This window comes from Camellia sinensis, chromosome 6 (genome assembly GCF_055761805.1).
Source record: "Camellia sinensis isolate YWXY chromosome 6, ASM5576180v1, whole genome shotgun sequence".
In the NCBI taxonomy this organism is placed as follows: Eukaryota; Viridiplantae; Streptophyta; class Magnoliopsida; order Ericales; family Theaceae; genus Camellia; species Camellia sinensis.
In genome coordinates this window covers 157,145,552-157,158,675 of record NC_138966.1, presented here as the reverse complement: position 1 = coordinate 157,158,675, position 13,124 = coordinate 157,145,552, and the positions used below count along the sequence as shown (strand labels likewise).

The following is a 13,124-nucleotide window of genomic DNA, read 5'->3' as shown; positions in this document are numbered from 1 at the left end:
TGTAGGTAGATCTAAGGGTAGACATAAAAGATGCTAATCTAATGGTAGAAGACTAACAAAAAATAAATAAAAAATAAAAATTAAGACTAACTCTTTTACTTAATTTATATATATTATATAATATATTAAATTCAATTCGGGTTCGGGTTGCTCGGGTTGGCCATTGGTTCTGCCCAAGCCCGGCCCGAATTGCAATTCGGGCATCAAAATTTTGCCCAAGCCCGTCCAGATTGCAAGATATAGTTGCCCAAGCCCTAAAAAAACTCGGGCTGGGCTCGGGTTGCTCGGGTTGAGCCCGCCCGAGTTGCACCCCTACCCCAAACTACAAGAACCGTTAGTATAATCCGCTCAAAACAAAAAGAAAAAAAAAAGAAGCTATCCTCTAAGGTCTGTTTTGGAAAGTGCAAAAAAAATACTCTTATTGACTTATTTGAGTCACGTTACCTTTCTATTTTTATATGTCTTTTTATAATAAATAAAAAAACTTTTTTTTTTTCCGAACAGGAAACTAGTAGTGTATATATACATATATATATTTTTTAGCACTTCTCAAAATAAACCTAAAAAAATAGTAACAATAATTTATTTGGCATCTTCTAACATAACACACTTTTTATCTTTTTTTTTTTTTTAAATCATATCAACTTTTAATTTTTTTACAATTTTTTTTTTTATAAAAAATTTAAAAATTACAGTTATTTGCATCGTTCAAAACAACCCTAGAAATAGGTTTAAAGAAACATAAAACGACAAAGAAGTACACAGACAGATTTTGGGAAAAAATGAAGTGCTACTTTCATCACACAAAAAAGAAAAGCTTACTAAATGTATGAATAGACTTTCTTTTCCAAATCAGAAAAACATAAGAGCGATAATGGAATGATTTTAATGAAAATTTTCAAATCCCGATATTATTTTCCCTTCCCGGAAGAAGAATAATCGAAAGGCAGCAATTGATTGAAAATGGTTACAAAAATTATATCAAATTGGGAAGGAAGTCGAAGCGTGCATTTCCCTTCCAAACAAACATTTTCGTAGGAAAGTTTGCTTCTTTCTTCTTTCACTTATAAGTAAGTAATCTCTTTCTGTTTTCTCACTTTATGCATAATGCATATATTCGATCATTGCGAGTCTTAATCATCTTTCGTGAAAACCTAGAGGTATGATATGATCTTCTCTCTCTTGATTCATTGATACGAAACGTATTTGGGTTTTTCGTTTTGATTTGATTTGATTTGACAAATCAATTAATCTGTTGAAATTGCTTGTGATTGTTTGTAGGTTGTTAAGTGATTTTGATCTTATAGTTTATTATTATTATTATTATTATTATAAAAAAAAAATTTCGATGATTGATTGTGGGTTTTATCAGTGTGTTTTGATCGTTCGACTTATAGTTCTAGCTATGTGAGCTAGTTTCTAATCCCTCACTCTCATGTGTTTGTGGTTTTTCAAATCTGTTTGTGTTTGTGTTTGAGAGAGATTTAATTTAATTTTGTGATATAGTGTTAATCAAGTGGGTAAATTACAGAGAAATTGGTGGAAAGTGAGAAATGATGTTTTTATAATATTGAATATTTATTTTTTAAACCCCTTTTTCACTCTGTAGAGAAGAGGAAAATGAAAATGAAAAAATGATTCTACATGCAGTTTTTATTTTTATTTTATTTTTTAAAATTTTATTTTAAATAGTGCTTCCATAAATTTTTCTACAAAACTTCGAGATTACTTCTATTTATTTATTTTTTTTTTTTTTTGGAATTTAATTTGAAATTTAAAAAATGAAAAATGTTCACTGTTTTCTTTAAACCCTGAACCTATATTTTCTATTATATTCTCTCTTTCTCTATGTTGGTTCACAAAATTTGAGAACTCAACTCCTTGAGCTGAAAAGTTGTAGGATCTTATGAATTTTATTTAGCTCAGGTGTAGGATAATACAAACCCAGTCAGGGCTTAGTTCTTTGCTTTCACTAATACTTCTCTTTTAAAACCTTCTAAAATTATCCAAAACAATATAATGATTGGGTTCTATAAAAAAATTGATTTAACGCAAGACATATCCCATTTGATGAAGTTCATGACAGAAACTACTGGTGTGGTCTTAGAAACTCGGACACTGTTTCAAGAAGGTGGCAAGTCTATGTCGAACATGCATCCACCATGTCTTTATTAATTTTTTTAAAAATATTTTCAGAAACCTAACATACTTGCTTAGACAAACACGAAACATGTAACTTGTAAGTTTGAAGAAAATAACTTTGAAATCTAACAATAAAATAAAAATAACGTAGATTTATATCTATTAACATTATCTGATCCATTAGACTTTTTAATTTTAAGAGCCCTAAAGCCCAAGTCTTATGATTTGTTTATAAATGCAGTTTTTAAAATAGATATTATGATTTTAGTTCACACTTCTATTCCAAAACGTAGGGTGTGGTAAATGATTTCTTAGTATTGTCATATAATAATATATAAATGTATTGGCAATGCAGAAAATGAGAAACAGGTAATATTTTATTGTATAAATATAAAAATATATACGTATTTGTTTTTGTGTCCTTTCTATGTCATGTCAATATAAAAAATATATATTGTTGTGTCGACATGTCCATATTGTGCCATATTCGTGTCTTGTGTTTGTATCCAGTACTTCTTAGGGTGTAGTGGCACATGAGGATCATGCAAAATGAACATGGGGATGTCATAATTTGTTTTTTGTTGTATGGTTCTTCATTTTTCTGCTTTGTGATCTATGTTTTCTTCTAATTTGATATTTCTAAAATTCACTCAAGATTTTTTTTTTTTTTTTTTCTGAAACATGTTTGTTTTGTAATGAAAACCAGGAAAATTGTTTTTAAAATTCTAATACAATTTTTTCCTCAATTACATGAATGCATTTTTAAATATGTAGATTGTTTGCTAAATATTTTTTTTTTCTTTTCATCACAGCATTGAGATGGGCATTTGACAAAAAAAATTGAAAAAGTAGGATGGCATACTTTTTTAAAACCAATTTCCATCCTTATTATGAAACTGTTCCAACTGACTGCAATAAACAGCTAAAGTTATTTTATAAACATGCAGGGACTGAGGTAACATCTGAAGGGTGAATTGAGACTTGGAGGAAAAAATGGTGCTTGATTTAGATCTCAATAATCTGCCTTCACCTCTTGACAATGTGCCGCCTATTGATCTCAGTCTTTCCTTAGCGCTACCTTGGGACACTAGACTGTCACAAATACAAACAACAACCGAGCTTGAGTCTGATGATGATGAAGTTGTCATATGCTCCCCAAGAAGCTTTGCTGAGGTATGGAATCTTACATTATTATTAAGATTTTGTTAATGTGTGCCATTGGGGTACACGTTAAGAGTCTTAAAAAGATTGTACATTCTGCATGAAAGTGAGTGCAATAAAGAATGCACAATCTCTGTGACCCTTATTATTATGCTAGTTGCTTTTCTTATCAGTTTACCTGGTCTTTAAGTTTATTGGTTTGCCTTTTTAACCTCATCTTAGGCTAAGGCTAGAAGGAACCGTGGGGTGATAGAGGTGATTGATGCTGAAAGTGATTTTCAAAGAGGTTGTTCAGGTTCTTGGCAATTATGTTTCCCTCTCTTTTTATGGTTATGGAATTTTGAAGCTTAAAATTATAAAGAATATTGTTATTTAGGCGATGGTGATTTGTAATTCTTGCGCAAAGCCTTTATTTTGCAGCAAGAGTCTTGTATATTTCTAAATTTTGCAAGAAATCTTACGTAAAATCTTGGACCAGCATATTACCAACTGACTAATTTGCCTTTAATGTTAACTCTTTAATGACTTGTGCTTTAATTAATTTGTCAAACTGACTGTATAAGTACTATCTATGGTACATTAATTTTTAAAGGGTTGTTTACACGAAGTCCTCCTCAACTATTAGTGGATATTATCTATGAACTAGTACATTTTGACCCCCTTCAACTATAAAAATGTATCAATTTCACTTTCACCCCCTCCAAACTTTCTCCATGAGGGGGCAGTTGTAAGGTTTTTATAGTTGAGGGGGGTCAATAAGTACGGGCTCATAGATGAGAGGAGTAAAATGATATTTACTAATCGTTGAAAGAGTCTTGGTGTAATTAACTCAATTATTAGGATAATACTTAAGGTTTGTGTTGGTTGAATGAGGTTTCCAAGTACATTCTTGTCACCCTAGAGAGCCCAAGTTAAATTCCAAATTTTATACCCTGGGAGTATGATGCTTTAGGAGGTCCTTCTTTCTCACTCCTTTTATGCAAAGGCAGGCTATTAGGCTTGTTTTATTTACTTTCTTTGCTGAAGGAATATTAATATCTTGTGTACCTTGTTTCTTAAAACCTCTGGGGGATACTTACTTATGCCAGCCCTTAAATTGGCATTACAGAATCGAGATCGTTTCTTGGAAGCAACAACCGTCGCAGAAGAGGTTCACCAAAACATACAAGTGTCGATAGTGACTGCTGCGTAAACTTGGAAAACAATGAAAAAACCAAGGTGTTATGGCTACCTTCTGGTTATGCTATTGTTTTTTTCCTGATTAAGTAGTATTTTTTGAAAGTACGTTGCTTTGGTTGTTGTCTCATTTTCTTCCTAATTTAAATATAATGGAGTTAAGATGGTATCATATTATTTTACACCATGCTAAGAAATTAATAGTAACTTGTCTTGCACGTTTCATCAATATTCAATGTGTAAAAGGTCTTGGAAATTACATCTAATGGCTACTAATAAATCTTGTTAGATATTTGCTGCCTACTTAACTTACCATAAAGTCTACGAGTGTTGTAGTAACTGGGTTTACCTTAGATATTAAAACTGTCAGCGTCTGATTTTTTCTGCTTGTGAATTTTAAATCTATTATCTTCCATACCTGCCCACCACTGTGCATCTCAAAAGAGTTTCATATCTTTTCTAGATCTTCAAATGGTCATGAATGAAATGGTAATGCAGAATCATAAATGAAATTGGAATAAGCAATGAAAAAAAAAGAAAGAAGCTAAATGTTAAAACCTATCACCTACTTCATCCACTAAACCTAACCCACTACACCACTACCACCTCACCTACTCCACTAAACCTAACCCACTACACCACTACCACCTCCACTTCACCTACTCCTTACCTACTACACACTCACCCTCTTCTATATATAGGAATCATGAATCATTGTAATAAATATAACATTAATCAATAATACAATTCTCTATTTCTTTTATACATCTATTTTAACATGGTATCAGAGCAAGGTTAACAACCTAGTCAGTCTGCTTCACCGGCGGGCGGCAGCCTCGCCTTGGCCGCCCGCCGGACCTCTACACATACCTTCCATCCGCTGCCACGAATCCCATAACTGAATCATCGGAATAGTCGCCGTCGTCCACGGCTTCACCGGCGAGTCGAGCTGGCTTCTGCATGTTGTCATATATCCTTTGGTAATCCAGATTCTTGAACACATCCCACTCGTTGTAGGACTCATTGGCTGGAGGTGGAGAGGATGGTCCCAGCCAAACTTGTTCATTGTAAGATCCCTCTGGATTTGGTCCTCCGTGACCTGTGGATCATAGATGCTCAACCTAGCCTTGTCCCCCAATAGCCCCTTGCACACATCAATAGCAGGGGTTTCTCGGGTGTCACCTGTATCCTTCTTGAAGGCAAACCCCAATATTAATCAACTCCAGTTCCCTACAGTTACGCGCGGTCGCCGACGAGTCAGCCATGGCCAACTCAGTCCGAGTCGCCGCCGCTCAGATGACCTCCATCAACGATCTCGCCGCCAATTTCGCCACCTGCTCTCGCCTTGTCAAGGAAGCTGCTGCTGCCGGTGCAAAAAATGCTCTGTTTTCCTGAAAATTTTTCCTATGTGGGTGCCAAGGATGGGGACCGTCTTAAGATCGCAGAACCTCTTTTCTTATTTATTTATCATCACACCCAGAACCTCCTCCGATTTTAACAACTCCGGTGAGGTTGGGAGCAGAGAGGCCTCCGGTTCCGGCGGCGGTCTATCTCGGCTGTGTACGAGACAGTCACTGGCAAAGTTCTGAAAAGCGGTTGCGGTCGCCGTAACGGTGGCGGTGACGCGGTTGCGGTTGCGGGGTGTAAAGGCCGTAGTGTAACTGTTTCGGTAACCGGAACCGTGAATTTTTTTATTTTTTGCACAATTTGAAAAAAACTTATAGATACGCATATTTTTTTTCCATGATCATATTTATTGGGTTAAAAATAAATATTGATCAATTTTTGTAATTTTTTAAGTATGATCCAATATATTTCATATTTTTAAATCACTATAAACTGAGTTTTTTACATTTTATTTTAATAATTAATGATTTTATATTATACAAAAAATCAATCACTAACTATTATATATAAGATAAACAATGACAAAAGTAAGAGAATAAATAAGAGCCTAAATATATATATATATATACATATTTTAACAAAGCCAAATAGATAGTGATCACACTTATTATTATTATTATTATTATTTTCAAACAATATATATATAGACACACACAAATCAATAACATGTTCTTCATCTTCCCTCTTCTCTCTCTCTATCTCTTGCTCTTCCATTTTCTCTCTTTATCTTCCCTCTTCTCTCTCTCTATCTCTTGCTCCTCCATTTTCTCTCTTTATCTTCCCTCTTCTCTCTATCCCTCTTCTCCTATTTTCAGTTTTTTTTTGTATTTTTTCGAAAGAAACAGTTTGGAACCGTTACGTAACGGTGCTTAACAGGCCGTTACGACTGTTACGGCACCGCTACGACTACTACAGTAGCCGCTACGGCCAACACACCTGTGAATCTCAATCACACTGCAAAAGCGGCCGTAACGGGTGGCGGTAACCGCCAAAACCGTTACGTAACGGCGTTACGTAACGGTTGCGGCCGCTTTTTAAAACCTTGGTCACTGGTCTTGGACCCAGAACAATGCAAACAAAATACCAAAAACAAACAAAGACCCAGATCCGAATCAGGCTGTTCTCTCTCTCCTTTCTTCACTTTTCCAACCCATGTGCACCTTTCTTTTATTATTATTATTATTATTTTTTTTTTTCACCACCTTTAGTTGCTGCTTTATCGATTAATTAAATTATTGGATCTATGTCATTCTTACATCTGACAGTATTATCATACGCCACACCCACTCCATTTCTTTATGTTTTTCTTTTATTTCCTTCTTTCCACCCACTCTTGTTCCCCACTCATAGTTTTTTATATTTATTTTATTCCCTCTTTTGACAAGGACACGAACCACACACTGTTTTGTACACCAATTACCTTCTTTCCCTTATTTTATTTTTTATTACTTTAACCTTCCGAAATTTTTCTTCACCTTTATCCCCCACTTCATTTTATTTCTTATTATTATTCTTTTTTTCCACCAAAAAAAAAAAAAAAAAAAAAAAAACACAACGACGCAGATGCACTGCACACCAAACTTAACGTCCTTTTATTCATCCCAGGGGATCCACCCCGATCACACTTTTACATCAAAAAAAAAAAAAAAAAAAAAAAAAAAAAAAAACAAACAACCTCATCCACAGGCGGGATTTTTTCTTCTCTACTTTGCCGCCGGTCTTTTCTTCTTGCCTCCGTCCTGGGCGGCCCTTGCCAGTGTTGCCTCCGTGTTTCCCACTCCACTGGGCATGATCACTACTCCCTGCTCCTCCACTGCAGCATATGGCGGCCCTCCAAATCGGAACATCACGGTGGCCTTCCGCTTCAGCTCCTTGTTTTCCGCCTTTAGCACACTTATCTCTGCTCGCGCATCCTTATACATGCGTTGGAGCAGAGCCAGCTGGGCATTTAACTGTTGCACCTCATTTGTCCTACTCTACAGCCGGTTCGACAAATTTGTAACCGCAGTCATGGTTTCCACACATGACTTCAATGTATACTGATTGGCCTCCACATCCGACTGCACTGCCATTCTTTGCTCCACAGACCGCATAGGAAAGTTCAACGGAGCAAACTCCGGGGCGCTTGGTTGAGGTTCCAGTGCCACCGCACCAGTTATCTCTCTTGTTGACTCGTTGAGGTCGGGAAAAAGAGTGAGCAGACCACGGGACGAAGAGGCCATATTCTGGGTAGCTGAACGGGAAGACGAGGCCATGTTATGGGTTGCTGAGTGTTTCAGAGAAAGGTTGGTTACAGAATGGCAACAGAGTGTTCCAGAATCTCTTTCTCAGAAACGGAAGAGTTTTTTCAAAGGATTTTCGGCGGTTTCAGACTGGTTTGCACAACCTCCGCCTCCGCATTGGTTTATATTGACACTGACGACGCGGCCGACACGCCGCTCTGTCGCTCACGTGCCTCGCCGCGTCTCCGGCTCACCTTTTGATGGCTCGACGCTTTCTGTCGGGCACGACTTTTGATGAAGTGGGCGCGCCTTTTGAGGGCGCAACTTTTGATGGCACGCTTTTTTATGGATTGGGCACGTATTTTGATGGCACGTTTTTTTATGGATTGGGCACGCCTTTTGATGGCACGCCTTTTGAAAAATTGGGCACACCTTTTGAGGGTGCGATTTTTTAGGGGTCCAACAAGACTCTGTAAACTGTCCCGACATTGATTCCGGTTAGCTCCTTCATGGGTCCGACAAGACTCTGTAAACTGTCCCGACATTGATTCCGGTTAGCTCCTTTATGGGTCCGACAAGACTCTGTAAACTGTCCCGACATTGATTCCGGTTAGTTTCTACAAGGGTCTAGCAAGACTCCGTAAATTGTCACAACAACTGTCACAACATTGTCTGCTACAACGGTCCGACATGACCCCATAAACTGTTTTCTACATCGGTCTGACACCGCCATCCAGTGTCCTCTACACCGTTATGACACCACCATACAGTGTCCTCTACAACGTTATGACACCCCCATACAGTGTCCTCTACAACGTTATGACACCACCATCCAGTGTCTTCACCAATGGTCTGACACGACCATACAGTGTCTCCTATCCTCTTTTATTTTTATGTATTTTCTTGTTTTGTTACTCTCTCCAAACTCAAGTTGGTTAGTTCCTATCCCCCTTGAGTTTGCGGGGGGCTGTTAAAACCTATCACCTACTTCATCCACTAAACCTAACCCACTACACCACTACCACCTCACCTACTCCACTAAACCTAACCCACTACACCACTACCACCTCCACTTCACCTACTTCTTACCTACTACACACTCACCCTCTTCTATATATAGGAATCATGAATCATTGTAATAAATATAACATTAATCAATAATACAATTCTCTATTTCTTTTATACATCTATTTTAACACTAAACAATTACAAAACTCTCAATTCAATGTTATTCACAATATCAAAGGTAAACATGAGTTTTCCATACACAATTGGTCTATATATAATAGACACACTGTCCAATAAGGAAACAGAAAAATATAGAAGCCAAATCCTAAAATAACTAAAAGTTCTGAACAAATCTCAATGCTGATAAAATTCTAAAAAAAGTTTAAATTCCGAAAGAGATTCCTATTCTCTAATTTGTTGTTCATCCATTTCCTTCTCATTCTCCATCTGATGGGTTAAATCTTGTGCACCAATTTAGTTTTGGACAAGTGCACTGATCCACTGCAAGATGATACCCATACTAGTTCTTTTCACATACCTTCTGGAATCCATTTGAAAAGTTTTTTCATGCATGTCTTGTGAAGTATTTCAAGAGAGAGGGAAAAATTGATTATTGAGTTTGACCTGCTATGTAACTGCTTAGGTGTAAAAATTGCTCCCTTTTAGGTAAAACTTCTTTAGAATAAACTGTAGTCCTTTTCATAAAGTTTTTTTACCTTTAGAATAAATTATAGTCCCTTTCATAAAGCTTTTACCTTTTTATAGAACATCATAAAATGGCAAGTACAAACATGTTTTAATATTTGAGATGTTTCCTTCGTTTTCAAACCAATATTCTCTTGTCTTTTGGAAGGAATGGGAAATCGAAAATGACTTTTGTTAAAATTTCTTGATTTGTGTTGACCCAGCTCTTTTTTTTGTTTATTCCCGTGTATCCAAATTTTTCGGTGGATATACTGGAATTTCGTTCATTTTTTGATGTTTTGCATCAAATGCTGCAAGGGGAAAACGTTTTCTTTTACTTGAAAAAGTGCAATGAGATTTTGTTCATTGTCTATGAACCAAATGATCCTATTGCTAAACAAATTGTCTCCATAAGGAGCATTTACTGGAATGCCAAAATTTGCAGACAATAAATATCCACCTTAAAAGCCAAATCCAAATCAAGATCTGCAATTTTTGGATCTTGCTAGTTGAAACATCTCATTCCTTGTCATGCGTGATATTAAGGTGCTTCAGAGTATGTTCATGCACAACATGAAGGAATTTTTATTTTGGAAAAGGTTAGTTGCATAAAAAGAAATTATTCTGTATATAAAAAAGAGCATAGCAATATAAAAGATTTATAGTCCAAAAATTGAAGTTTAGCTACAGTCAAACCCCACATGTGGAATGAATCAAATCTGCAATATTCTGCAACCTTATGCTAATTGGCAATGGTGTTGTTTCCTAAGATATTTTCCTAGGAAGCTCTCTTTAAGGACAATATTAATGTCCTATGTATCAATATATGCACTCTAGCTTAGCCCTACTTGTTTCCTAAGATATTTTCCTGTTCTTTTTTTTAATTGCTATTATTGTTTAAGCATGCTAGATGTGAAGGTTAGATTGCAACAAATTTGTCATTACATATTTGCATTATTGAAGCAGACAGACATGATTTGGTTTTGTGTCCTTCTAAAGCATCCACAACAGTGAAGCATCGCTTTTGTTTTATTTGACGAAAAATCAAATGTTAGAATACTTATTGCATATTTTGGCCTTTATTATTGTGTTTTACGAGTGTTTGGGAATCTCTAACGCTGTATCTGAAACCACTGGATAACATTGGACTGTCCAATGGTAGAGTAAAAATGTTTCTGAAGCTCCAGGAGTGTCCCAGAGTGTTCCCCCACCAAAGGCTCCCGGCTTCAGTTGCCCAGTTTGCATGGGCCCATTTGTTGAAGAAACATCAACCAAGTGCGGTCACATTTTCTGTAAAATGTGCATTTATGCGGCAATAGCAGCTCAAAACAAATGCCCAACCTGTAGGCGAAAAATTAAAGTGAAAGACACCTTCAGGATCTACCTTCCCTCCAGTGACTAAAGGAGGCTCATATCCTTTGGTGCCAAATTTTGTGAGTTTACTCTCTCTTTCTCTCTTATATATTTGGAAGTAGATCTTGATTATGCCATTTCACTCCAACAACTGAGATATGCCTTTTTCCCCCATTGTTATGTGTTATGTTTCACTCCAGGCTAATTATTTTGGAAATGAGGAGTTGATTTCTTGTTTTATCCCCTTCCATTCTTTTGGTTTTTTTTTCGTGCCTCATTGGTGGTTTCTTTTTTTCGCAGGTGGTATGGGCCTTTATTCTTAGGATGCTATTGGTGGGAAGTAAACTACTAACATTTTGGCTTCACATTGGGGAAAGAAAAAAGGGTTGGGCATGAAGAAGTAACTAGACTTTTTGACCCATTTGTCTGGTTTTGGTTGTGATATCATGTTTATTGGGATAGAGATTTCAGCATAGACTATCGTCTTTTTCTTTTTTTTTTCTTTTTTTGTAATTTCAATTGGTCTAGACTAGTTGGCTTTCGAGTCCCTGCATCCACAGTTTTTGAGGCTGTAGTTGCTTTTGTTAGCAAAGGCTTCTTCTAATCAAACCTCTTAAATTAGCTAACAAATACATCTTTAACTTGTGATGTTCTTCATTTCAACTGAAATTTGTTTGTTAAACATGACTTTGTCCTGCTATGGTAATGTATTGACTGCATTATGAAATAGGAGGGTTATGGTTCTGAAGGGGGCTTTTAAAAGCCAAGTTCATGAAGTGTCGGTTTTACGTTGAATTTAAATTTCATGAATACTGTGCCAGTGCTATCAGTTGAATATATAGTCTGACAGGGTTCTGAAGCTGGGCATTCTCATAAAACAAAATTTGTCGGGAGGTCAGTTTGCGTTGAACTGGATTTTTTTAACCGAGGTTGCACTAGATTTGCTTACAAGATAGGGGCAGCCCTAACCTTTTTGGGGTTTAAGATGGACACCTTTATTTTGGGTGTTGAGTAATTTGAGCTGTTCCGATCTAGCCGGTTGGGCTGGTTGACCAAATCCAAAGCAAGAATGCCTAAAGATATAATGAGATTTTTTTGAGGAAGGTTTGAGAGGGGGAGGGTCAGAGGACGGAAGAGTGATGGAAGAGATATGAGAAAGAGGTGGAAAAAAATGTGGGGAGGGGTCCTCTAATAGGTTTAGGGACTTGTGGTAGAAATTGTGTGCGCCGGGAGCTTAATAAGTTTGATTTATATACATATAGACAGGTTGATAGAATGGGTCTTTGAATTTTGGACTTGAGCTGTAGCCCTTTATTTGATTGAGATTTAAGAATAATTTTGTTTTTTCGGCCTAGTATAAGGGTTGTAGTCCTAATGGTCGCTTTGACTGCTCATGTTCAGGGTTGGCTTGATATTTGGATGCTATTTGCAGGAGTCTTCCACAATGAACTTTTCGACATTTGCTTTAATTCTTTGGAAAATATAATATCCGTTGATTCCTTCAGCCCCTCAAAAGGGTAGCTAGTGTTTTTCATGACTCGGTATATATTTATTGTAGTGTAATTTATGAAATGTGTTTAAAAACCTCCTAAACCCTAATCAGTTTGGACAATTGTTTGTCAGGGCACAAAGTTAGGTGCTTCATTGTGATCATAGAAAAGGAAACTATAGTCCAGTTTAGTAGAATCTTTGCATTTCACTAAGTTGTCTAAAGTTGAGTCCATTACCTATGATGTAAGATGTATCAAAAAAATCATCAAACTTGTTCTTTTTTAATACATTTATTAAACAACTTGAAAGTGCTCAAAAGCACATTAGAAACATCAAAAATACTCTTTTTCTTGGTTCTTTCAGATCAACTAGATCCCTGGAGTCGGCCAATTTATCAGATTAATGGTCGATTACTTAGGGTTATTTTGGAAAGTTGGTTTTTAGTCACTTTTTTTGGTTTGTAGCAAAAGCCAAAAGTTG

General features: G+C 36.4%; 1 protein-coding gene across 9 annotated transcripts; it reads left to right on the top strand.

The window, feature by feature from the left end:
• The first annotated feature begins 729 nt into the window (after positions 1–729).
• Positions 730–11,783, top strand: LOC114288711 (uncharacterized). Of its 9 annotated transcripts, none has more exons than XM_082872814.1 (7): positions 782–1,070; positions 2,955–2,990; positions 3,090–3,315; positions 3,526–3,598; positions 4,412–4,521; positions 10,963–11,233; positions 11,454–11,783. In XM_082872814.1, the coding sequence occupies exons 3-6, from the start codon at positions 3,136–3,138 to the stop codon at positions 11,200–11,202; spliced, it is 603 nt and encodes a 200-aa protein (XP_082728940.1). In that variant the 5' UTR covers positions 782–1,070; positions 2,955–2,990; positions 3,090–3,135; the 3' UTR covers positions 11,203–11,233; positions 11,454–11,783. The 9 variants fall into 9 exon arrangements, 8 of the variants coding, with proteins under 8 accessions (XP_082728944.1, XP_082728939.1, XP_082728940.1 ...); XM_082872819.1 differs by having other exon boundaries at positions 850–1,070; positions 3,526–3,589; XM_082872821.1 differs by lacking the exon at positions 782–1,070 and adding an exon at positions 1,106–1,160 and having other exon boundaries at positions 3,526–3,589.
• The last annotated feature ends 1,341 nt before the right edge of the window (positions 11,784–13,124 follow it).